Below are 27,595 nucleotides of genomic sequence, written 5' to 3'. Positions count from 1 at the left end.
AAGGGTGAAAAAATTAGGTAGATTAAAATTTTTGTGTGTGTGTATCTATAATCACATCTGTTTTTATAATTTTTGAAATACAATTTTAGATGGGTAAAGGAGCTTGAATCACCAACAGTCTGAAACCTAATGTTGTTTACTGCATATAGTAAGACATTTTGAAGGAAAGATTAGATCTACAGCACCAGGAGAACTTCACATGAGTTCTTAGACTCCTGGGTCACTGATTCTTGTTGAGTGGCGGGGAGGGCTGTGCAAATCATAGGAATCACTTGGGAGCTTCCTTCAGACTTCACCTATCCAAACTTCCTGAAGACCTCCCCTTCCAGATATATAAGTGACAAAGGAAGGGAGAGTGGCATTTATTCATTTGTTAATTTTTCATCAGATACTTTTTACATGTTTGTACTGGCCCTGTTCCTGTGAAATTGCATTCTGGTGGGATAAAGTAGAGAGTAAACAAGTGAAGAAATAAATTAACTAATTGGAGATAGTGATAAGAACTGTGAAGTCCTTGAAATAGGACAAGGTGACAGGAATGGAAGGGAACCTATTTTAAAGAGAGATGTCAGGGGAATCATCTCTAAAGAAATGTCATTTGAGCTACAATTAAAAAGCCAAAAATGTACTATCCATGCAGAGTTCTGACAGAAGAGCATTATTCTAGGTAGAGGGCATAGCAAGTGCAAAGACCATGAGTTTATTTTTAGTTAATTTATGCTCTACAAGTTCTTCCAGCTCTAGAATATAATATTTAACCTTTTTTTGATAATCCTGTAATCATTATAATATTACTGCCTATGTATAATAATTTTTCATAAACATTTGAAGACTTTACAGCATGTTTTCATACTCAGTAAAATTGATACATAGTATATCTGCTGCAAGGTTAGCCGGGGGGAACCTTGGAGAGAAAGAGATTTGAGATAGATGGGCAGGGCTTAGGGACATGATCTGATCTATTTATTTAAAGATTTTATTTATTTGATAGAGCACAAGTGAAGGCAGAGAGAAAAGTAAAAGCAGGCTCCCCACAGAGCAGGGAGCCCAGTTCGGGGCGGCTTGATCCTAGGATCTCAGAACCATGACCTGAGCTGAAGGCAGACATTCAACTTACTGAGCCACCCAGGTGTTCCTGATTTATGTCTTTTTGAAAAACATTAAGGTTGCTTTGTGGAGGGGGTGCATATAGGATAGCCTGTGTATTTGGAGAAACGGTTAACTTATGTGATACCGCCCAACTCCCTGTCCACTGCCAGTAAGATTTAAAATGTTCGATTTTATAACTGGAGATTTATTTATTTATTTGCAGTTCATATATGTACTATAGATCCTTCTAACTCTGCAGTATAATATTTAGCTTTTCTGATTCTTAAGTGCTCATTATTTTAGTGCCAGTACATTATAATTTTTAATCAATATTTGAAGACCTTTCAGTTTATTTTCCAGGATTCTAAAAATTATAATAGGTTGGAATTGATTTTTTTTTTTTTAAAGATTTTATTTGTTTATTTGACAGAGAGAGATCACAAGTAGAGAGGCAGGCAGAGAGAGAGAGAGAGAGAGAGAGGGAAGCAGGCTCCCCGCTGAGCAGAGAGCCCGATGCGGGACTCGATCCCAGGACCCCGAGACCATGACCTGAGCCGAAGGCAGAGGTTTTAACCCACTGAGCCACCCAGGCCCCCCTGGAATTGATTTTTTAAAGTTCCATAAGCTTTTCAAAAATACTTTTAGAGCATTTAAAAAAAAAAGATTAATCTTAGACTTAAATATTTAAAATGTATGACTTGATCATTACTGTGAGGGACTGAATTCATTTTGATTTAGTGTATTTGTGTATCTGAGTGTACAGTTACCTGCCAGTGTGGATACACTTGGAACTGAAAATAATGTAAACTTTAATGTAATAAAAGCATGCTATATCATTTGTTCATTTCTCTTCTTACCTTTCACTTTGTTTGAATATTAAGAATTTGGTAAATCTTTCTTAATGATAATTCTGATGGAAAGTTATTTAATTTTACTTGTTAAAGAAAGCATCTTTTTTTTTTTTTTTTAAGGTTGGCTGTTGAAGGTACTAGTGGAACAGATAATCATGCACCCAGAAGCACTCTAGTTCAAAACTCATGCTGTTCATATGTAGTTAATGGAGACAGCACACCTTCATCTCCGTCTCAGGTTGCTGCCAGACCCAAAACCACACCAGCTCCAAAACCACTCACATCTGAGCCTGCCAATGACACTGGTAAGCATGGTGATTTATGACTCATTGTTTTTGGTTTTTTTTAAAAGATTTTATTTATTTGACAGAGAGAGACAGTGAGAGAGAGAACACAAGCAGGGGGAGTGGGAGAGAGAGAAGCAGGCTTCCCACTGATCAGGGAGCCTGATGTGGGGCTCAGTCTCAGGACCCTGGGACCATGACCCGAGCCAAAGGCAGACATCCAGGGGCTGAGCCCCCCAGGCGCTCCTATAATATGTTGTTTAAATGAAAACTAAATTAAACTTTATGAACCTGTGCCTACACTTCCTACTGTATATTCTTTCTTAATCTTTAGTTCTATGCTAGGAATTTAAAGATCACAATACCTGAAATATTTTTGAATAATTTCAATTTTTCCAGATTATTTAGGAGGGTATTCCAAATACATATTCAGTTTAGAAGTAATAGTACATTTCACTAAGCATGCACTTATATTATAATTAGATTCTTAGGCTTATACCACAGATATTTCTGGAAGTAATTAGATAAAGGGCCAGTTACTTACTAAGTTCACTCCTGATTCATGAAATATATAAGAATGATGAATGCTCATTTCAGAAAGGCTTATATCACCACTATGTTTCATTCTTGTCATCATCCTCCATTTAAACTCTGGAATTTGGTAAGTTAGCTTTTCTTCCTAAAATATTTAGCTGTTTGAATAGATTGGTGAAAATATCTATTGACCACTGGTTAGTTGCATAGTTTAGTGTTTGGGTATATTCAGATGCTGATGCAAAAGGAGGGAATACTTACCGAGGCTCCCCACCCCCATTGCTATAATATTAGAAGCTGGGGATATTTATATCTCCCCAGAGATATAAATAAGGATCATTCATATATATATGAATATATATATATATTCCATTCATATACATATATTCCACAGCTTGTCAGTCAGTTTTAGGCCCATTCTTCTCTTATTTATCCTTGCCTGAAATTTCAAGGTGAAGTTAAAACACATAAGGAACTAGAATTGAAGGCTCCATTATAAGTAATTGCCACAACATTCACATTAAATGCTAGGAAACATAGGACAATCATAATCTCTAATATTTGTACTATATATGTTCTAAACACTGTATGTCTGTTTACTGATTTAGTGCTCACCATAATAATTGAAATAGATACTAAAGTCTTTCCCTTTCTCCCAGGAGGAACTGAGGCACAGAGAGATAACAGCTAGGGAGTAGAAGAGTTCTCTCAGCTCTCTGCCCTCTGCTTCACTTTGATGTGTGTGATTTTTATAGTGTCGCAAAGTTGTACTGTTCATCTTTCATACTATGATAGGCTTCAAATAATATTCCCTTATCCAACTTAGTGACTATGTTTTCACCTCCTCTGATAATTGTTGGTGGCATCTGACAAAACAATCCCATCTGTCATCATTCTATTGGCCAGTTTACAAAGACTTCCGGAACCTCCTCTGTTGGTAGCAACCATTCTGCCAGTGTGTTTTGTGTGATCAGTCATCTCTTAGGAGGATGAATTCAGGTATTTCTCAAGGAATGGGGTAGTAGTCTTTAAGACATCAGTGCAAAAATTGTATTCCTTTTTTAATCTAGAACTTTAAAATCAGTTTTCATGTTGGAGTGTGGGTACGGAGTAGGAGTGTGCATATTCTGTGTATAACATGTTACATGTTTTAATCCCTTAGTTACAGTTTGAAGTCCTAAAATCTTTAAAACCAATAGGATGTTTTGGTAAACTCCTTTGATGGCAAAATGCCTAGAACTGTTTTGAAGGTATTCATAGTTTATCATGTGTGGTGTATCTCTCTATTTTGCCACAGAAATATTACTGTGTGATGACAATGTGTAGCCCCCAAAATCTGCTCACATAGTATTGTAATATAGAACAAATGTGCCATATTAATTTTCTAAATTCTGAAAACTTACAGATTCTGGAATATACTCGGCACCAGGGTTTTCAGATAAGGGATTGTGGGCCTGTGCTAAGGAGTTTTAAGACAAATAATTTCATTTTACCGGAGATGGTATTATACAAGAGGACTTTTGGGGGGGATTTTTTTTCCTCCCTCCTGTTCGTTTGGGTTTTGATTAACAGGGTCCATTTGTAAGTTTAGTTGCTGTAAATATTAGTTATTTTAAGCTAGGAAAGGAAGCAGTCATGATTGAAAAGATTAGATTCTGCTTCTAATAGGACTTTGTTCAAATCCCAGGTCTATCATTTAATGTGTTAACTGATCTTGGACAAATTTCCTATCAAAATTTAGCTCTTCCATTTATAAAAAGGAGGTAATAATTAACTACCTGGTAGGATTTTTTTTCAAACGGTAAATGAGATATTCTGAAATATCTGCCATAGTCTTTGAATGGTGGTAGGTACTTAAGAAAAATAGTTTTCTTCTCAACTTCCCACTTTCCCAAAACTTCTAGTGCAAAATGACTTATTCTAATACATAATTATTCTCTTATTAATAAAATAGATCAGTGCTCAGTATGGTAAGTTTCAGGCACAACTAACTGATTTCACGTTTGTTAAACTTTGTTTATAGCTTTTGGGATAATTACAGAAAGTTGCCAAGAAATGTACAAGGAGGTCCCATGTTCCTTTCACCAGCCTCCCCCAATGTTAACATATAGTATATAACTATAATACAGTATTAAAATCAGGAAATTGGCATTGACAAAATCTGCATTTCACCAGTTATATTTGCATTGTGTGTGCCTTTAGTTTTGTGCAGTTTATCATGTCTGGCTTCATGGAGCTGCCACTGCAGTCAAGATAAAGAACCACATCATCCCTAAAGGCCCCCTTGAACATTTGCGTGAATTGACTTTAAAGAAACTTAAGGTTCATATATAGAAGCAGTTCTTTGTCACGCCTTTAAAAGGGACTAAAAATGATACTCAAGTACTCCAGCATTTCTGCCTTTTTCTACTTCCCTTGAACAGTTATAGTAAGGACAGATGCATGGTGCTTTGAGAGGGGCCTATCATAAAAGACAAGAGAAACTTCTCAAGGATTAAATGGGAAAGTAGGGTGATATGTCTTGTAAACAAAATGTTAGAACAGCTGAAAGTAAGGATTGGGATGCATTCATTAAGAAACCAAGTTAGTGGGTGGCACCTGGGTGACTCAGTCAGTTGGTTGAACATTTGACTCTTGATTTCTGCTCTGGTGGTGGTTTCAGGGTCCTAGAATCGAGCCCTTGTCTGCACTTAGCCTGTGGTCTGCTTAGGTTTCCCTCTCCCTCTGGCTCGCCCCCCCCACCCCGTACTCTCTCTGTCTCTCACTAAATAAAGAAATAAACAAATAAATAAAATCTTTTTTAAAAAATGTACAAAAATTTAAAAAAAAAAACCACCCAAGTCAGTTGGTATGGTCTTACATCTGTAGAGAAGGAAATGCTTTGCATGAACTTCTATCCTACCTGTCACACATTTTTAAATACTAGCTTACATAAAATTTTCCACATTCTTTCACGAGCAAAGAGCCTATGATCCTGACTTCCCTCCCTCTGTTTCTCTCTCTGCCTTCCCTTTCCTTTTTGCCTTTTTGGTAGTTTGTCCTTTCACTCATCCTTTCATCTTTTGTTGACAGGTATTTATTTCTCAGCTAGTGTAGACAGATGTTTATTTTGCAGGGCACTGCTTGCGGCTCTTTACGTACACATCACAGTTGCTCAACTTAAGCCCTGTCGGGCTTAAGACATCTTGGGCCAGATAATTCTGTGTTGTGGGTGGCTGTCTAATGTATTGCACATTCCTGACCTATACCCACTAGACGCTAGTAATATCCTCTCTTTCCCCTAGCTGTGACATTGCTAAAATGTCTTTGGAGTGGCGGACAAATTTGTCTGCAGTTGAGAACCACAGATATATATCAAAAATAATTTCTCCAATCAAAGATATGCCCACTCAGAATTGTCCCTATTAACATTTTGCATTACTGTGGTATATATGTTATAATTAATGAACCAGTATAAATACATTATTATGAACTAGAGCCCATAGTTTACATCAAGACTCACACTTTGTGTTATATGGGTTTTGTGACATTTAAGAAATGCATGTTGTTGGGGCCCTTGGGTAGCTCAGTGGGTTAAATGCTCAACTCTTGATCTCACCTCAAGTCTTCATATCAGGGTAGTGAGTTCATGCCCTGTGTTAGGCTCCACCCTGGGGCATGGAGCCTACTTTAAAAATAAATAAAGCAAAGAAATGCTGTCATGTACCCACCAGTACAGTATCATACAGAATTGTTTTACCATTCCCCAAATTCCCTGTGCGCCACCTGTTTATCCCTTTCCCCACACTCCTAGGAACCACTCATCTTTTTAATGTCTCTATAGTTCAGCCTTTTTCAGAATGTCACATAGTTAGGATTCTTCTTTCACTTAGCAATATGCACTTCAGCGTCCTTCATATCTTTTCATTGCTTGATACCTTATTTCTGAGACTGCTGAATAATACTCTGTTGTGTGGATATACTCTAATTTGCTTATCATCTTGGTTGCTTCTAGGTTTTGGCAGTTACATAGAGAGCTGATATAAACATTGATGTGCAGGTTTTTGTGTGGACATAAATTTTTTACTTTAACTGCACTGAGGACTGTGACTGCTGGATTATATAATAAGAGTTTGGTTATTTTTGTAAGAAACTGCAAAACTGTCTTCCAGAGTGGCTCTACCTTTTTGTTTTCCCACTAGCAATGAATGAGAATTCCTCTTGCTCTCCTTCCTTACCAGTATTTGCATTTTAAGGAGTTAATTGTTATTAGTATATATTTTTTTTTAACAGTGCTGAATCTTCCCATCCAGGGAAGATTATGTCTCTCTCCATCCATTCTTTGTTTTAAAATGTCTTAGTAATGTTTTCTGGTTTTGTTTAGGTTGGTCTTGAGTGTAATTTTAATGTTGAACTTGCATAGGGTTATTGTGTTAAAATCTTTTGGTCAAGTGGTACTAAGAGTTTTTCAGTTGATTCTTGTAGTGTTCTAAATAAACTTAACCTCTGTGAATGAGTTTCATCATTTTATTTCCAATATTTTTTCCCAGCACTATTAGAGTGGTGATTATGATCCTCTTTGTTGTTTCTGATTTTGGTTGGTTCCTGACCTTAATGGAAATTCTCCTAGTGTCTTAATATATGATGCTTACTGTGGGTTTCTGATGGATAACCAAGATTACTAATTCTCTTGATTCCTCTTATCAGGTGTTTTATCAAGGTTTTATTGGATGCTTTTTTGTTTGTATTGAAAATAGTCATGTGGCTTTTTTTTAAATGTGTTAATAACATAGTTGATTTCCTAACATAATTTCCTAATATTGAACCATCTTTTAATTTATTTAGTTTCAACCTTAGAGTTGTATTACTCCCCCATAATAAATTAAGAAACTGAATTTTCCTTTTTCTTCCCTAATGTACTATCTTATTTTTATTTATTTACTTATTTATTTATTGTTCAAAAGATTTTATTTATTTGACAGGAGAGAGGTCACAAGTAGGCAGAGAGGCAGGCAGAGAGAGAGGGGGAAGCAGGGTCCCTGCTGAGCAGAGAGCCCCATGTGGGGCTTGATCCAAGGACTCTGAGATCATGACCTGAGTCAAAGGCAGAAAGGCTTTAGCTCACTGAGCCACCCAGGTGCCCCCCTAATATACTATTTTAAGTAACATGGGACTGATCTGTTCATTGAAGGGTTCATAGAATTTTCTTAGAAAACTCAAGTGAGTCTTGTGCTCTTTAGTAGAATAATATTAGATCTTATATCAGCTTTTCCATTTCTGTTGTGATGAGTCTTTTTCTTTTTTCTTTTCTTTTTAAGGATTTTATTTTTAACTAATCATTGTACCCACTATGTGGCTCAAGCTCAAACTCTGAGATTGAGTCACATGCCCCACCAACTGAGCCAGCCAGGTGCCCTATGAGGAGTCTTTTCAATTTTTCTTTCTTTTGATTTAGTTAATGTATTTCAAAGCTTAGCTTTTTTTTTTTTTTTTAAGCTTTTTTTTTTTTCTTTTTAAAGCAATGTTTGCACTCAAAGTGGGGCTAAGGAGTCAAGAGGTGCATGCTCTATCAACTGAGCCAGCCAGGTGCCCCGTAGTTTATGTATTTGAGACTTACTGATATAAAGCGGTTTGTGGCATTCCTAATGTTATTCATACCATGGTTTTCTTTATAAAACTCAGAAAGGTATACTTAATGAGAAGCGGGCTTCCCGCTGAGCAGATGCCTGACCCACTGAGCCACCCAGGCATCCTACTTGTTTCTAGTTTTATGGTAGTTAGGATGTGGCCTCCTTATTGTGTAGTTAGGGATTTTCTTTTGGTCTTTGACATGTCAGTTTTTCTAAAAATTTTTAGTGTTTGGATAGAATATGTATGTAAGAAACTTTTTAACTATAATTTAAGTCAGATATATTGTGTTATTAAATCTTCATGTACTTAACATTTCTACTAACTCTCTTTAATCTGCATAGTTTTGAGGGAGATATGTTCAGTTCATTTCTTCCTCTGTGATTTGTTTTTAATTTATTGATTCAACAAATATTTATTGTTTTCATATGCCAGGCCTTTTGTAACAGTTGGGGGATACAGGAGTAAACAAGTCTGATGAAGTTTTCACCCTCTGAGTTTAATGAAAAGAAATAAAAACAAATACATAAAACGATTTCAGAACAAGGGAAACTAAACAGGTTAGGAACAGCATTAAGTAAGGTACTCAAGCACTGCCTCAAGTGCTTTCTGAAGATGGAGTTGAGCATTAACTCTAAATGACAAGGAGAAGCCAGTCATGAGATATTTCAGAGACCATGGGAACTGCAAGTGCACATCTTCAGAATGGGAAGGGGTTTGCTCTATTCAAGGAACAGAAGGAAGGCCATTGTGAGAAATCAAGGGTAGCTGTGGAGCAGATTAATGTAGTCTGTATAGGCTGTGGTTAAAGAGTTGGGAATTCTGGTAGTAGTAGGAATTCACTGGTGTGTTTAAGTAGGGAAGTGAAAAGATGAGTTACATGTTTTGGAAATGATTTCTTTGGGCTGTCATTGGGAGAGTGAGTTGTTGTTGGGCAAGAGAAAAAGCAGGCAGACTAAAATTAAGAGGCTGTTGCGGTATTGAAAGCAGAAAATGATGGACCAGGAGGTAGTGGTCCAAATAGAGAGCTGAGAGCACTTACTGTTGAATTATTACTGTAGGAGAGAAGTTTCTGCCATGAACAACTGAATGGTGCTATTTAATATTTCATTTTCTTCCTTTGTTGCTAACAGTTTGTGTTTTGTGTGCTGTGTTTTAGTATGCATAAAGGTTTATGACTCTTCTTGGGCTGGATTATCTTTTCTCAATTATTCCTCTTTTCCCATTTAGTGTTATTTTGCTTTGAAGAGACTACTGCTAAGCTTTTCCAGTTTGGGAAATTAATTTCTGTACTGTTGAAGAGTAAATATTAAATGAAATAATTCTCTTAAGTGAGCATCATATACAGGATACCAGAACTTAGTCTCTCTGTACACATTCTCTTTTCATTTCTCTGTGTTATCTAACAGTGTTTGATACAGGGTAACTATAAATATTTTATTTGTTGTATTTTTTTTTTCTTCCAAAGCCATTCTCTCCCCCATATTTGGACAGAACTTAATTCATTCTCTTGGTTTTTTTTTTTCGTAATTATAGTTTGATTCCTTTAATATACATTTCCTTTCCAGTGTTTAAATCTTTTTCTTTCTTTAAAAATCTACCTGATGAGTCCATTACTCTTAATTAGGTCTTCCTCCCCCATTTCATTTAGAATTTTATGTGGAATTTTCTTTCATTTTGGCCAATAATCTATTCTCTTTATAGTTTTAATTTGGCTCACTTTAGTAGTGATACATAATTGAAATTCAGCAGTCACATTTAAAAAGAATATTAAGAAAATTATATTAGTGGATCCCAGTACTGAGTCATTTCTTCAGAAAGTGTAGAATGAATTCCTGGATCTTTCTGGCAGTACCCTATAGTACTTAAATTAATGCCACTATGTATTTCCCCCATTGGCATTTTTGATATCAGCTACCTGTTTGATATTTGTTCCATTTGCATATGAAAAGGGAGATTGAAAGGGATCTTTTTTTTATATAAACCATGCAGACTTCGAAAATTGATCATATGCAGGAAGAACATGTTATACTCGTGTTGGTTTCTCTTTTCCTTAAGTTAAAGCTATTAGTGTATGTATATACACAGTTGACCCTTGAGCAACAAGGGATTTGGAGCACCAACATCACCCCACCCCTTAACCCCTGCCAATTGGAAGTCTTTGTATAACTTTGGAGTCCCCCCAACAGATTTAACTACTAAGAGTCTATTGTTGACTGTCAAGCCTCACCAGTAACATAAACAGTCAATTGACACTTATTTTGTATATATCTTATATACTGTATTCTTATAGTACAGTAAGGTAGAGAAAGTGTTAAAATCATGAAGAGTTGTACTGTATTAATTGGAAAAAATCTGCATATACGTGGACCCACATAGTTCAAAGCTGTGTTGTTCCAGGGTCAACTTTATTCTTAAATTTTTATTATTTATATGTTCATCTCTAAAATGTGAGCAAGAAAAAATATAATCTTACTTTATTTTCATCAGTACCTGATACATTACTCAGAGTAAATTAGGTACCAAATAAGTGTAAGTGGTGAATTGTTTGCTTTGTCATTCTATGATAGTTCGTTTTACTGATTTTTCTCTTTTCAGTTAATGGAGAATCATCCTCATCTGCACCAACCGATAATGCTTCCACCACGGGTACTGCGATAGTATCTGAAGAAACTGCCTTGTCTTCAAATTGCACTAATACTACTATTGAAGATCCTCCAGTTCAAGAAATACTGACTTCCTCAGAAAACAATGAATGTATTCTTTCTAACAGTGCAGCATTTGGATCTGAAACTAGAAGTACTTTAGACCTTGCTGCCTCTAATTCTGGAAATAATTCTGCTTTTGAGGCAGCCAAATTAAGACAGCCAGATGGGTGTGGGGAACCTGTACGGCAACAGTCTGGAAGTACCAACACAGAAACTTTGCCATCAGGGTATGTTAAATATATGTTTTAGAAGTTTGACTTACATTTGATAGCAACTTTTTAATAATATGACTGTTGAACATGTATATAAAAATTTTCCATTGTTTAGTAATTTGAAATCAAAGTTGGAATCTGATTGATAAAATTTACTTGCCACAAACTAAGTACTTTTTAAAACTGAGAACAATTACTAATGAAGTATGTGCAGTATGAAGGGGAAAGAAAAAACCTAATGTTAATGTGCAAGACACACTTGATTTGATTCTTGGTTTATTTTTACTTCTAGGGAAGAATGACCATAATACTACATAATTACCTCAGTTCTCTAGCTTCCCTTATGGTCGGCTCTCCAGGCCCCAATATAGCCATCCTTTTTTTCAGTTAGTACTGAGTGCTGGAAAAGTCAGCTAACTCTCTGATTACCTCTGTTACAAACTCGGGTTTTCATTGCTGCTTAATAATTCTTAGTTCCCTTTAAATTTTCCCATTGAAAATATCTAGCTTCCCCAAATTTCCTTTAAAGAATTATTCTATGTGTGTATTCCATTTGGTCATCTCTCCTAGATTTACTGAACAGGTTTTTTTGACTCTTTACTTGGCTTTGATGATACTAATATGACTTAATCATTCCTTGTCTCTGACTTCAAAAAGTTTATTTCTCGTGGCTCAGACTTATAACCATAGATGCAGTACAGTTGGACAGTGCTGTGATAGACGTATGGATGCAGTGCTTTCCTGCACAGCTCTCAGCAGCTGGCATGGTTCATCTTGGAGCTGTGGAAACTGCACTGCTAGAGGCCTTAATCTTACTGTCCTCTGTTTCTCATCATAGTCCTTGTGTTCATGGCCCTGTCTTATTTTCTGAACTGTTCTTCTCAGTTTTTGCTGCTGCATCTTATTTTGCCTACTGCCTAATAGTGGTTTTTTAGCCTTTGTTCTTCTGCCTGCATGTTTGTCTTCCTCTGTGGGCGGTCATGCTTTCCCATCAATGTAACTATCAAATCTGTATGTCTGAGCCAGACCCTTTTCAGAGTTCATTTTCAACTGCTTCTGGAAATCCCCCCTTTTCCTGCCAGCATTTCAGACCTCTCTCAAAAATCTCTCCTTGTTCTTTGTTTTCAGTCTTTGGCAGCTTAATCATTTATCCTCGTTTCATGTTTCTGCCACTGTGACAGGTACATTTAAGAAGCTGTTGAGAACCTCATGGTCTGATGGGAGGGTAAAGATAAGTAAGCAGCAGCTATACTGTACAGTTGAAGCTGGGCTAGACCTAAGTTTAGCAGGCTGTGGGTGGGAACATACCCAGAGATCTTTGAGGGGAGTAGCCTACACTATTGAGATCAAAGAATACTTTCTGAAAGAGGTGACGGTTAAGTGGATGTCTAAAAGAGGGTTAGGAGTTAGCAGAGCAATAATGTAAGTAAGTGCTGGTGGTAAAAGGCTTCATTCTCAGTAGAGCCAACTCATGTTCAGATCTCTGGCATCCATAAAAGTGTGTAAGTAGAATTCAGGAAATAGTATTTTGTTACAGCTTGAGTTCAGCATTCAAGGAAGTTGATATATGCAGTACTAAAGAGTAAGCAGTCCTATGAAGAATTTCGTATACTTTTCTAAGAGTATGGTAGTATTTTCCCGAAAACCATGAATGAACATTATAATGAATTTTAAGCAGGGTCGTGGCATTGTCCTTTCTGCATTTTAGTTAGGTCATTTCATTCTAGCAGTGGTACAGACAGATTTTAGGAGTCAAGGAGACAAGTTAGGATAGCAGCCAGGCTGGTTTATAAATGAGAGAAGCAGGCATTATGATTTAAAATGATAATTAGCTCAGAAACTTAATTCTCTGGAGTCCAAATAATGTAGCCATGCCTGTAGCCACCATATGTGATGTTTGTGTTAGGAGACTTTTGTGGTAACCTAGATAAGTGATTTTCAAGTTGTAGGCTGTACCCCATTAGCAGATTATGGCCAGCATTTGAACACATAATTGAAGTAAATCAATAGGAATAGGAAATACTGAAGTGTTAGTTGTAGTAAGAGTAAACATTGTTTCCAGAAAGTTTGTTTTTCTGGTGTGGGTTTGTGTGTATAAATTCTGCAAATAAATAGCAGTCTAGTATACACAGAGATATTTATATAAAACATATTTCTTATTCTGTCAACTGTCATCAAAAAAGGGTGCCTGGGTGGCTCAGTTGGTTAAGCATCTGACTCTCGGTTTCAGCTCAGGTCATGATCTCAGGGTCCTGGATATGCATCGGACTCCGTGCTAAGCGTAGAGTCTGCTTGTCCCTCTCCCTCTGCTCCTCACCCTTGCTCGCGTGCTTTTTCTCTCTCAAATAAATAAAATCTTTAAAAAAAAAAAAGTTGCTTTAAACAAAGAAAAGTAGAAGCTTCTGATCCAGGTGAAAACTTAAAATATCTAGCACTAAGGTGGACGCTAGTTTCGTAAGATGATTAGTTGTGAGGAGGTAGTAGACTAGAGGAGTGGAACCAAGGTTGATTCTTCTGGCTTAGGCAGGTCTTTGTGTAATTGTCCAAGTTAGCAGTTTTCAAATTTACATCATCTTTTCTCTTTCCTCAGAAATCTTTCCTAGGGGGCACCTGGGTGGCTCAGTGGGTTAAGCCTCTGCCTTTGGCTCAGGTCATGATCCCAGAGTCCTGGGATCGAGCCCCGCGTCAGGCTTTCTGCTCGGTGGGGAGCCTGCTTCCCCTTCTCTCTCTCTGCCTGCCTCTCTGCCTATTTGCGATCTCGTCTGTCAAATAAATAAATAAAATCTTTAAAAAAAAAAAAAAAGAAAGAAAGAAAGCTTTCCTAGTTCCTGTGTTTCCTTTCTTTGTAACTTACTCAGCTGTATATCTAATTACCAGTGGAATCACGAGTGTTCTGAAAGAAAAGTATTTCAGTCTGGAGATGACGCTTGAGTGTTAGGCCAAGCATTATCTCACCCAAAGACCTTTGCATTTGCTCAGACTTTTGTGTGGAATGTTATTCTTCTGGTACCTGCATGACTTATTCAGGTCTCTGCTCAAATGTTACCTTACTCCAGGGGCCTTTTCTGGTTCCCCCTGGTTAAATCAGGCCCCTCTGCACCCATCCCCTTACCTTGCCTTATTTTTCCCCAGCTTTTCGCTAGGAAAATTTATAAACCTATAGAAAAATTATATAAAGCATTTGACAGTGAACACCCCGATGTCTACCAGTAGATTCTGTAATTGACCTTTTACTATTCGCTTGCTATCCTGTGTCTTCATCTCTGTCCATCTAACTTTTAAGAGCCTAGATGTCCATCAGCAGATGAATAGATAAAGAAGATGTATTTTTTACAGTGGAATATTATGCAGCCATCAAAAAAATCTTGCCACCTGCAACAGTGTGGATGGAACTGAAGGCTGTTACGCTAAGTGAAATATGTCAGTCAGAGAAAGTTATCATATGACCTCACTGATAGGAGGAATTTGAGAAACAAGACAGAGGATCATAGGGGAAGGGAGGGAAAAGTGAAACAAGATGAAACCAGAGAGGGAAACAAACCATAAGAGACTCTTAATTTCAGGAGACAGACGAGGGTTGCTGGAGGGGAGCGGGGCGGAGGGGATGGGGTGGCTGAGTGATGGGGAGGGTATGTGCTATGATGAGTGCTGTGAATTGTGTAAGATTGATGAATCACAGGCCTGTACCCCTGGATGCAGTTCAGTGATTTGCAGACAGCAGTACATTTTGCCCCTCAGTACTTCAGCTTGTATATCATTAACTAGAGTTCAATATTTTTAAATATTTTATTTATTTATTTGTCAGAGAGAGAGAGAGAGAAAGCACACAGGCAAACAGAGTGGCAGAGGGAGAAGCAAGGAGCCCAGTGTGGGACTTGATCCCAGGACGGTGGGATCATGACCTGAGCCAAAGGCAGCCTCTTTACCAACTGAGCCACCCAGGCATCCCTAGAGTTCAGTATTTTTAGAGTTTTTTAGGTAGAGTTTACATAGAAGGAAATGCACAAGTCTTAACTATATCATTTTCATGAGTTCTGACAAACACATACATTGGTTAACCCAAAACCTTAGCAAGATATTGAATATTACCATCATCCCAGAAAGTTCTCTAAGTACCTTTTCAACAATCACTGTTCTGATTTTTTTCCACTATAGATGGAAGATCAGTTTTCCCTGTTACAGTACTTAATATAGGTGGAATCAGCATGAACACTTTGGAGTAGGGTTATTCTAATCAGCATAACTTTCATTATTTTTCTTTATAACACTTAAATCACCACATGACGTATAGTTGTGTCTTGTCCATTTTCTCTCCACTGGACTGGAAAGGGCTTTATTTTGTCCATTTCTGTATTTCTCGTTCCGAAAACCATGCCTGCCACATAGCAGGTACTCAATAAATTTTGTTAAATAAGTGAATTTGTGCCTGATTAAATGATTTTGAGTGAGTGAGCAACTGGGCAGAGGCCCTGGCTTGTAAATGTTTCTGAGGAAACGATTAACAAGGTCAAAAACTACTAAAAAATTCAAGTAAGATAAGAACTGAAAGGCACCAGTTGAATTTAACAACAAAGAGATGATTTATTGTTGACTTTTGACAAAGCAGTTTCTGGGAAATAGAGCTGTATTCAGAGTGCTCTGTGATGGGGTGAATGGGAGGGTTAGAAGTGTGTAGAAAACATTTAAAGAGAGCTAGTATGTAAAGCTTTCTTACCAGTGAACACACAGAGTAAGGAATGCTTGGTTGGTGGAAACGTGCAAGAGGAGATAGAGAACTGAGGGTTAGTTTTTGTTTTATAAAATGGGAGAGATTTTAAAGTTTGTTTATTTGTTTAAATTGGAGAGACTTTAAAGGGTAATCAGGTTCTGATGTGAGGAGTCTGTGGACACAGTGGTTAGCAGTAGAGACGAGAATGAGGTAACCGTCCTTTGTAGTTTATGAGAAGGCAGGTCTTCCTATCTATTCCATTATCCAAGTTTGAAACCAATAGTTAGTTATTCAGTCAGTAACTAAATGTAATTTTTATTATAATACATTTCACCAAATTCTTCCACATTTACTTTTTTTAAAGCAAGGTCTTAGTTCAGTAGCAGATTTTGAAAATTTATATATAATGTTCTAGTGAGACAGAGAGACTATACCTAAATACTAGAAAGGTGAGTATTACGGTTGAAGAGATGTGTAGCAGTTATAAATTAGCATGTAGATCCATAAAATTAAAGAATTTTCTTGCGAAGTCTCATTCAGCCAAGTAACTTGTACCTACAGGGAAGTATTCATGAATTTCCACTATTGGGATATTTTGATCTCTTGTCAGTTCCAGCCCACCTCTTTTCTAGGATCCATGGGTATAGCTCTAGCAGGCTGTCACTGTGAGTCACCCAGACCAATCCAGAGTATTATCCTTTGCTCTGTACCACCCCTCCCCCTACCAGTACTTCTTCCATCATTGCTGCCCAAGGCCTTGGTTACCACCTATACATTGGGGACTCAGTTGTGACAACTGTTGTGCCCCAAGAGGTAGAATCTCACTTTGGGAGTGACAGCTCAGCAAGTTAATCTCTTCTTGGACCAGCTATTGGAAAAATGAGGTGGGGTATGACAGGAGTTTTTGCTCTTACTATGTAAGGACCTACATAATATTATTGATTTTGTCTTTTCACCTGCATAGCCTAAAATACTCCTATCTGGCACTTTATAGAAAAAGTTTGAGGAAGATAAATTCTGTTAGGAGCAAAAACACTGAAATTTGGAAGTGAACCCCTATTTTGGAAAAATTAAAAACAGTTGGCTAGGGATGCCTGGGTGGCTCTGTCAGTTAAGTGTCCAGCTCTTGATTTCAGCTCAGGTCATGATCTCAGGGTCGTGAGATTGAGCCCAACTTTGGGCTCCAACATGAGAGCTTACTGAATATTTATTGAATGTTAAGTTGGAAATATTTGCAGTTTGCCTGAGATAAAACTAGAATAGAGCTTCCTAGCTCATTATATAAATGGAACACTTGGTTATGTTTATTTTTCCCCCTCTAATAGTATAATGTATTTCTGCTCACAAGCCAAGACATGGACCAAGTTAAATATTTTAAGTCATAAAAAAAAAAAAAAAACACTCAGAGAATGGTGTCTATATATTATTCCAGTAGTAAGTATTTAAGAGCTTTTCTGTGTCAGACTTTAGGCCCTGGGTGTTCAGAGGGCCAAGAGAGGCCAAGCCTCTGATGCTGTGAAGTATGTGTAACAGCAGGCTGACCAGCCTGGAGCCTTGCATACACAACCTATTACATAATGTCATATAGTGACAGGTTCTATGAGGAGAGATAGAAATAGGTGAAAAGGTTAGTGAGTAGCTATGTAAATTACTGTTATGTATATACTTGTATAATTATTTTAAGAAAATACTCTCCACAGTGTTTTTTTGTTTGTTTGTTTGTTTGTTTTTTTGACAGATCATGAGTAGGCAGAGAGGCAGGCAGAGAGAGAGAGGAGAAGGAGGCAGGCTCCCTGCTGAGCAGAGAGCCCGATGTGGGACTCGATCCCAGGACCCTGAGATCACGACCTGAGCTGAAGGCAGAGGCTTCAACCACTGAGCCACCCAGGCGCCCTGCACAGTGTTTTTTGGTTGCCTTTTTTTTTTCTTCAAGTTTTTATTTAAATTCCAGTTAGTTAACATAAAGTATAGTATTAGTTTCAGGTATAGAATTTAGTGATTCATCACTTACATGTAACACCCAGCACTCATCACAACAGTCCTGACCTTAATACCCATCAGCCACTTAACCCATTCTCCCCCACCTCCCCTCCAGTAACCCTCAGTTTGTTCTTTGTAATTAAGAGTGTTTTCTGGTTTGCCTCTCTTTTCCCCCACTGTTCGTCTGGGGACAGTTGTTTCTTAAATTCCACATATAAGTGACATCATGTGGTATTTGTCTTTCTCTGACTGACTTATTTCACCCAGCCTAATACCATCTTAACTCCATCCACGTTGTTACAGATGTCTTCACTCTTTTTGATGGCTGAGTAATATTCCATTGTGTATATTTACTACCTCCTCTTTATCCATTCATCAGTCAGTGGACATTTGGCTTGTTCCATAATTTGGCTATTGTTGATAATGCTGCTATAAACATCAGGATGTATGTATCCCCTCAAGTCTGTTTTTGTTTTAGAGGAAGTATGAGTGTTGGGTGGGGCAGAGGTAGAGAGAATCCTAAGCAGTCTCCATGCCCAACGTGGAGCGAGTGTGGGTCTTGATCTTGGCACCCTGAGGTCATGACCTGAACCAAGATCAAGAGTCGGATGCTTACCGAATGAGCCACCCAGGTGCTTTTGTAGCCTGTAGGTAAATACATGGTAGTGCTTTTTAAAATTTGGTTGTACGTCCATGTCAGTACAACTCACATTCAGCACATATTTAGTAAGTATTTATTAAGCACTTCTGCAGGCACTGTGCTATTTTTACACTGATGAGCAATATAGACTTAAAGCTAAACCTTCATGAAGCTTGTCGCTCTAAATTTGTAGGTTTACCTTAATTCTTTTCAGAGTTCTTAATTTGTTTTTAAGTAGATTGCACACCCAGTGTAGAGCCCAGCGTGGGGCCTGAACTCAAGACTCTGAGATCAAGACTGGAGCTGAGATCAAGAGTTGAATGGATTTATAGTATTTCCTTGTGTTTTATTGTTTAACAAATTATCCCCAAATTTAGCAGTTTAAAACAACAAAACATACCATCTTAAATAGTTTCTGAGGATTAGGAATCTGGAAGTGGATTAGCTGGATGCTTCTATGCAGGTTCTCATGAGGTTGTGGTCACCTGGAAAATGGTTAAGTGGAGCTGACCTAGCAAACCCAGCAGAGCTGAATTCTGGCCTGCGAGGGGGACAGGCCTGGTCTCTGCATTGGTACCATCAGATATGGTAGGAAGTGGTAGTAAAGATGGCACTACAAAGAGCAAGATTGAAAGTCACTTTGAGAAATAAATTCTTAATTCTCCTCCCTGCAGCCAGGACTAGTATCTTGCCTACAGGTGTTTTCTCTGAAAGTTCTCTATCCTTGGGAACACCAGGCACACTTGAGGGCAGCGACTGTGCTAAATTGGGACATAAGTGAAGCTTTAGGAGATTAGTAAGTGAATAAAGTTATAAGTGAGTTTGCAAACCCCAGCATTCTTACCTACTCAAATCCCAAAATATTGACACCAGGATTTTACCTTCTCATCCAGATTGAAATTATCTTCTATTGAAACCCCATCCTAAAAAGACTAAAAATACTGATACCTATTTGTCCTCCAATGAAATGGCCTTGTTCTCTACTTTTTTTTTTTAATATTTTATTTATTTATTTGACAGAGATCACAAGTAGGCAGAGAGGCAGGCAGAGAGAGAGAGAGAGAGGAGGAAGCAGGCTCCCTGCTGAGCAGAGAGCCCGATGCGGGGCTCGATCCCAGGACCCTGAGACCATGACCTAAGCTGAAAGCAGAGGCTTTCACCCAGGCGCCCCTTGTTCTCTACTTCTTTACTCAATCCCACAATCTGTGCCCAGCTACACAAAGGTTCCAGTCAGTTTTCATATTCTCAAGAGACATAAGAGTAGATAGAACATATACATTAAAGAAGGAGGTGTAAAAGCAGAATACCTCAAGAACCAAAAGCTCTTAGAAATCTAATTCATTGGAAGACTTGGGTAATAAAGGTAAAGAAATTTCCCAGGAAAAAAAAAAAAAAAAAAAAAACAAAAAAAAAACAGAACAAAAAGATAGATTTTTAAAATGAAATAAAATTGAAAATTTAGAGTACCAGTTCGAAGGGTCTGGTAAGAAAAGTTCCAGAAAGAGAGAAAATGGGAGGAAGTCCTTAAAACCGTAACAAATATGAGGGACATAAATTTTCTTATTAAAAGGGCCCACCAAAATCAGGTTAAGGAGTGAAAATAAATCTGTATTAAGATGCCTTGTTGTGAAAATTTTAGTATGTTGGGGCCAAAGAAAAAAATTTTTTACATTTCCAGAGATTTTAAAAAGGGACTGGAAGCAGATCTCATACTTACCAGAATGGCATTAGAGTTCTCAGAATCAAAACAGGAAGCTATTAGGCAACTTACATTGAGGGAAATTAAACGCAATCTAAATTTCTGTAATCAGCCACACTGTTAAGTGTGTGCATAGAATAAATACATTTTCAGACATCCTTGGTTTCCAAAGTTTATTTCCTGTGTATTCTCTCTTAGGAAGCTGACAGGACTCTTGTTTCTCTAAAATTAGCTACTGAATGTCAAAGACATGGGTTCCAAATCTTAGGTGTCTTGATAGAAAGGGAGGGAAAGGGATCACCAGCATGATGGTGAAAGGAAACCCAAGAGGGCAGGTGTACCTCAGTTTTCACAGTTGGCTGGGCGAGACCAGCAGCTCATCAAGTGGCAACTGTGATTGATAAATGCCTGATGAGCCTGAATATTTTGAGAGGACATTATGCGGCTGGAAAAGCATTTGGAGTTAAATTAATAAATACAGGAAATATGGAAATGGGGGGAAAGGAGACAAAAATGATGTGTTCCATGACTCAGCTGCCAGGAGGGTTTTATATCGCATAACTAAGGGGAAGGACACAATATGTGTATGTGTTTGGAATAGTCAGAGGAGGGTTAAGTGTTACAGAGTGTGTGTGTATGTATATGTGTGTAGAAAAGAGACTTCCAGCTTCATTTTTCACAGTGAGAAATCAATATATTTTGTTTGAAATTAAATATTAAATTGTAGAGTAAGCTTACTAATGTGAAAAGAGGTAAATACTGAAAGAATTGGCTAAAAACAGTTGAAAATGTTGCATTTGTGGAGTGGGAAATGAAGTTAAGAGGACAGCAGGCACTGTTTCTTGTAGTGAGCCCTGTAGACTATGTATGAAGATGTATGCAGCTATGAGGGTATACAGCTATGTAAAAGTATATATAATTGTGATAAAAATTAAAGCTGAATTAAACATGGTAACAAGTATTTGTAAAGAAAGGATGGGAACCTAGAAATTTGAAATTGCAACAAAAACCCAAGGACTGATTACTAGAATTAATATCTAAAAATAGCAGAAGTACCATTATCAGGAAGTTCTTGAAACTTCATACATTTTGAAGGTATTTGTTTTGGGCTGTTAACCTTTCATACAAATCAGTAGCCCATTGTTATGTGTTATAAATATTCCTGAAATGCCTTTAAAATGAAATTCCATATTTGAATCCTGCCCTCCCATGAACTTATATTATTATTTAAAGCAAATAAAATCTGAAATTTCAGGAGTTTCTTAGTGAAATCCTTTTTTGTAAGAAATACCTAAATTTTTGTAGTACAGGGTAGCATGACTGTTCCAGTATAAGATTTTATACAACAGTGGCTTTTTTTTTTTCCACTTCAACAGTTTTTTATTTAAAGTCCTATGTAAGCATACTGCATTACGTATGTGTCTTCCCAGTTGCTGCTTCCTTATATTTGCCCTTTGTCTTTCCTAACTTGGTGAGATTTGGCTTTACGTTCACGGATCTTTTTGCGGTCTTTGTTCAGTTTTCGTCTAGTGGTAATCGCTTTGCTAGGGTGAATACCCACATGGACATGCTGTTCACCTTTACTCGCCATTCTTGTTCAGTGTAGATGATGTATTTCTTCCTGTAAACCTGGACAACTTTGTTAACTTGCTGACCTTTGTAGTGTCCTTACACAACCTCTACTTTGTCATCCTTTTGGATGGGCATGGATCGATCACTGTACTTTTGTCTCACTCAGCTCTTTGGGAAGAGGGGAAGACGCAGTCTTCCTCTGAAAGTGATAAGGTGCATTGAAATGCCTTTTTTGGGTCTTGCTCTGGTCAGAAATCACAAAGGAATTGAACTTCATTTGGCTCCTGGTGCTTCAGCAGTGGCCATAAAAGGGCAGAGAGCAGTAGTAATTTTTTAATAGATAAATTTAATAACTTGCATGATCCTGAGTTAGTTAGCATTTTATAATTTATGTTTACTGGATGCAGCTTAAGCAAACTATTAATTTTTTTACATGCCTTTTTAACGTTAAAGTATGTGTGTATGTGTGCACTTTGCTTAGGGAATACCTTTAATATGTGTAATTGTTGTGTAAGAAAATAATTTAGGGGTACTTGGGTGGCTCAATTAGTTGAGTGTCTGATTTGAGTTTGGCTAAGGTCATGAGACCCAGCCCTGTGTCAGGCTCCATGCTCAGTGGGGTCTGCTTTAGATTCTCTCTCCCTCTCTGCCCCTCCACCTGTTCTGCTGTTTCTCTCTCTAAAATAAATAAACATCTTTAAATAAAAAAGGGGGTGTTTAATTATTAAAGACCTCTCTAATCCATAAAGAATCAAATTAAATTGGGTCCCTGGGTTTAAGAGAAAGAAAAATACTTCCATTTCTTCTACTTTCAATTGAAAACAAGAATGTTAAAATCAGAAATAAGAGGTTTTTATATTTTATATTTAACATTTTTCTTCTATACCATATTATAGAAAGAAAGGAGAGGAGGAAACAGGAATCACAGAGGAGAAAACAAAAGTAGGGAAAATAAGAGATTGAGTCTTTGAGATGGAACAGAAAAAGATGAAATTGGGATGTCCAAAAACTGAGGAGTTTTACCAAAAACAAGAGGGAGATAGTTGTATACAAAAAGACACTGTATGCATATAGAAGAATTATTGTGGAGCAGTTTCACCACATACTTCTTTAATGCAGTTTCTCCTAAAATCTTTTAGATGTGCATTTTTTAAATTGCCAGCGAAAGTGGATAATTACCTCATTAACATTTTGTGCCTTGAGTGTGATACTGGGCTGGAAATTCCTCTACTTGTGATTAAACTTGTCTTTTATTTATTTATTTATTTATTTATTTATTTATTTGAGAGGCAGAGCATGAACAGGAGGAATGGCAGAGGGAGAGGGAGGAGCAGACTCCCTGCTGAGCAGGGAGCCCAATGCGAGGCTCAGTCCCAGGACCCTGAGATCGTGACCTGAGTGGAAGGCAACCGTTTTAGCTACTGAGCTACTCGGGCGCCCCTACCTACATTTGTCTTTTCTGATGATAAATTTCTGATGATAAATTTTCTATGATAAATTCTATAAATTAGTAACTTTTTAAAACTTTTAGGTAATACTTTATCTTCCTTTTCTAACTATATTTATTGTTTTCAATACTGTTAATAGAAAAGGAATAAGAACTTAAAGGGTACTAATAATTGGGGAAAGAAACTTTATATGTGTGTGTGTGTATATATATATATATATATATATACACCTTTTAAGGTGTGTGTGTACATGTATCCTTTTAAAGTAAGACTTATGGTAATTTTCCTGATCATATACAAGGAATGATTTTTCAGATTATCTTAGTTATCTTATATTTTTGTTTTGCATTTTTGTTAAAGGTGGGAACAGAGAAAAGATCCTCATGGTAGAACTTACTACGTGGATCATAACACTCGAACGACTACGTGGGAGAGGCCACAGCCTTTACCTCCAGGGTAAAGTGACCACTTTATGCATCTCCAGTTGTGTTTTATCATACATGTGATTTCTTAAACTTATTTATTAATGATTCTTCATTGTGCATGTTCAGTTTCCTTCATTTACTTCTGTGAATCATTTCAGTTAATGAGATTTGTTATATTGTATCTCTTCTACAGTTAGTCTGAAGGGGCTTCCTTAAGAGATTGTCAAACACTGGCAAGAGTTACTGAGAGTACTTGTAATTTTGATCCAGTTTTAGTGCTTGTCATTAGATTTTAAGGAATGAAAGGTGTATTTAGGAAAATTTGTATGTGTTCTCCAGAGATAGTGATCTAAGGTATGTTACATGACATTTAATGATATAAGAGATGTGAAAGTGCTTCAAAGTTATCTAAAAGATTACTCTAAGTAAAATTGTATCACATTATGGCTTAAATTAAATGAATAAAAACATTTCTATTACATGCTAAATAAATTCATGCTGTTAGGCTGTCATTCATGGTCATTCACAAACAGACCTTCCTTTTCATTTGTGTTCTTATCTTTCATAACTCCTTATACATATTGTGCTGATAACTAGTTGAATTATATTACTTATATTCTTCTCAGACACTATCTGAGGGGCACCTGGTGGCTCAGTCTGTTGAGCATCTGCCTTCTGCTCAGGTCATGATCCTGGGGTCCTGGAATGGAGCCCTGCATCAGGCTCCCTGCTCAATAGGGAGCCTGCTTTTTCCCTCTGCCCCTCGCCCTCCACTTGTACTGTCTCTCAAATAAATAAATAAAATCTTTTAAATACATGCATATATACATACATACAAAAAAAAAAAACCATTCTGCTTGTTCCTACAGTATCTTCCTTATTGTCTTTGCTGCTCACTCAGAATATCTGTCCTTCCAGATGTAACTTAAAGTTCACGAATGTAGCACACATTCCAAGTCCAGAAAATTCAAAGCATAAATGTTATTTTTGTGCGACTTGTTGCTGAAAGGATTTTTAAATCATTGTATGAGTTAATGGCACAGAGAAGTGTTTGCAAGGGAGCTGAGATGGGGCAAGTAGAACTCTATAGGCTTGCCTTGTCCCTCGAATAAGCTACATAACAAGATCAGTGGCACAAATTGACTTACAGTTATCTGAATCCGGGAGGATGGGGAGAACTTCAGTTGGTGGTGAAATAGAAAGAGCATTTTGTTTTGCGGGAATATTCAGACAAAGAGATGATAAAGGGAAACATATGATGCACTTGGGACCAGCAAGTAGTTATTTGACTCTCATGTAGGTCCCTTGAAAGATCTTAGGGTAGAGGAGGCTGAAATGGTGAAGGGTTTCATTTTAATGCCATGTGGGAGAGCTGTGTTAGGTGGAATGACATGATTGAATCTGCATTTGTGTTCAGCAGCCGGATAACAGCAGGAAGATTAAAGACCTGTAAGAATCCAGTTACAGCCCTGAACTTGGGCAGGTGCTAAGGGGCAGATTGCTAGGTCTACAGTGAACACTCAGTAGCTTCTTCTTTTTTTTTTTTTTTTTTATTTGTCAGAGAGAGAGGAGCGAGAGTGAGCACAGGCAGACAGAGTGGCAGGCAGAGGCAGAGGGAGAAGCAGGCTCCTGCTGAGCAAGGAGCCCGATGTGGGACTCAATCCCAGGATACCGGGATCATGACCCGAGCTGAAGGCAGCTGCTTAACCAACTGAGCCACCCAGGCGTCCCCACTCAGTAGCTTCTTAACCAGAAAAAGAGAGAGGGTAGCCAGATTGATAACTGGGACTATTCCGTCTTTGGCCCCTTTTTTAGACAGTTCTCAGAAATCATATAGTAGTAGAATGGGAAGGCAATTTAGCCCCTCAAAAAGCAGGTTACATATTCAAAATTTTAAAGATGTTGTGTCTCTGATTTTTAAATTATATGAGTGAAGTATTGACTAAATGCTTACCAGTTTCTGTTTAATTTTTATTAATGCTTGTTTTGTTTGTGGTAGTTGGGAAAGAAGAGTTGATGATCGTGGCAGAGTTTATTATGTGGATCATAACACCAGAACAACAACCTGGCAGCGGCCTACCATGGAGTCTGTTCGAAACTTTGAGCAGTGGCAGTCTCAGCGGAACCAATTGCAAGGAGCTATGCAACAGTTCAACCAGAGATACCTCTATTCGGTAATAGCAGATTGTAAGATGTCAGTACAGCTCTTTCCTCCAGGCATTTGCTCTTTTCTACTTTGGTGATTTGTAAATGTTATTGACTGCACTGCAAGGTATTTTTTTATTAACTCTTTAATAAATAATTCTGATATACATACATACTAAGTTTTTTTTTTAATTCTGGTTTACTAGCAATATTACAGTTTTTGTCTTTTTTAAGTGGTAGTTCGTAAGGGAAATTTCTTAATGAAACAATATGGCTTTACTAATTCCCAGTTCTTTGCCTTTAACTATAATCATTTTGTTTGCTCCTGATTTTATTTAAGACCAGTCTTGCCATTTTCCAGCTGTTCTGATTCCCATTCCAGATTGTCAGAAACAGCTTCATGTGTTTGACGTACCAGAGATATTCCTGGGATTGGAGATAGTGTTGTCCAAAATATCTAAGCTATTTGAAAATTTGACCAATTGATGGTTCATTTATTGCCAAAGCAAACATCCACAGAAGACTTGGGGTAAAGGGAAATCTTCATTAAATAGGTTTGATCACAGGAAGTGGAAAATACAAATTTTAAGTACCGGACAACTCTAGAGAGTGTTTTGAGGCAACTTGAAAACCTGAAACATAGAGGCTAGCAGATAAGGAGGAAATAGGAAAGACACAAAAAGAAAACTTAAATAACTCTTTTCCATTATCTTGCCTCAGGCTGGCGCTTTCAGCTCCATTTTCTTCACTGGTTAAATAATAAGTTCTCATTTGCAGGTTGACCCATTCTCCTGGTGATCTATAGCCAGCAGAGAGGGAGGGGGCCAACCCAGCTTACATAGCATTTCCTGCTGCCACCAGCTGGTTCTTTGGTAACTTGTAGAGGAATCTGTAGTAAGGTTTCATTGTTTAGCTGTATGTAGTAAACAAGAAATTAGGTACTGTGTGCTTTTGTTCTGGGTCATCTTAGCTGTATACATGAAAGCCTCGGGGAAACAGGGCAGAATCGGGTCACAGGGACGTAGTAGAAGTGTGTTCTGCAGAGAACATCCTTAAATGGGTTGAGGTGTAATTATCTAAGTATAGTACAAGTCTGGGATGAAAGTCCAGGCTAATGCATACATTAGCTCAGTAATGCCACCTGTTAACCCAGATTCTTTGTGCATCATTACCATGCTTCATGTTTACCTCAGTCATACAGAGCTGCTGCCCTTTGGGCTTCATTCCCCAGCGTACACAAGAAGATGGGGAAAGGGGAGTGAGAAGGGCAGATGGCTTTTATCTTGCAAGCCCTGCCTTTTTACTTGAAAAGGGGTGTCCTTACCAGGGACTTCAACCAGTACTCCCTGGCTAGACTTGGTCATTCTACCAACTCAGCTGTGAGGAAGTCTGGGAGTGGAATATTAGATGGACACATTGCTGTCTCGAACAAAACAGTGATATGAGTGTCATGGAAGGAGGTGTGGGAAGTGGATATTAGGTAAAATTAACAGTATCTATTATAAGGTTATAAAATATTATGTATAACTGTCATTAAGGTGTAATTTTTCAGGTGATGATTTTTACATTTATCGTTCTTTTAAATTGATAGTGCAATGTTTATATTTTCTTCTGAATATATTTCTGGGCAATAATATATGTAGGCATAAATGTTTATAAATATATAAAAGATATGATACTGAGATAAAAGTTT

General features: G+C 37.5%; 1 protein-coding gene across 4 annotated transcripts in view; it reads left to right on the top strand.

Moving 5' to 3' along the window:
* Nucleotides 1-27,595, top strand: part of WWP1 (WW domain containing E3 ubiquitin protein ligase 1) — a 113,692-nt gene that overhangs the window by 56,065 nt on the left and 30,032 nt on the right. For 3 of the 4 annotated variants that reach the window (XM_047725803.1, XM_047725804.1, XM_047725802.1), the window contains 4 exons: nt 2,061-2,245; nt 10,964-11,300; nt 23,693-23,788; nt 25,757-25,931. In XM_047725803.1, the coding sequence (XP_047581759.1) occupies nt 2,061-2,245; nt 10,964-11,300; nt 23,693-23,788; nt 25,757-25,931 (793 nt within the window). Of the gene's footprint in view, nt 1-2,060; nt 2,246-3,692; nt 3,758-10,963; nt 11,301-23,692; nt 23,789-25,756; nt 25,932-27,595 lie in introns of those variants that run through there. The other variant, XM_047725805.1, reaches the window with a different exon arrangement.

Source organism: Lutra lutra, chromosome 4 (assembly GCF_902655055.1).
Source record: "Lutra lutra chromosome 4, mLutLut1.2, whole genome shotgun sequence".
Taxonomy (NCBI): domain Eukaryota; kingdom Metazoa; phylum Chordata; class Mammalia; order Carnivora; family Mustelidae; genus Lutra; species Lutra lutra.
This window is presented reverse-complemented; position numbering and strand designations above follow the sequence as displayed.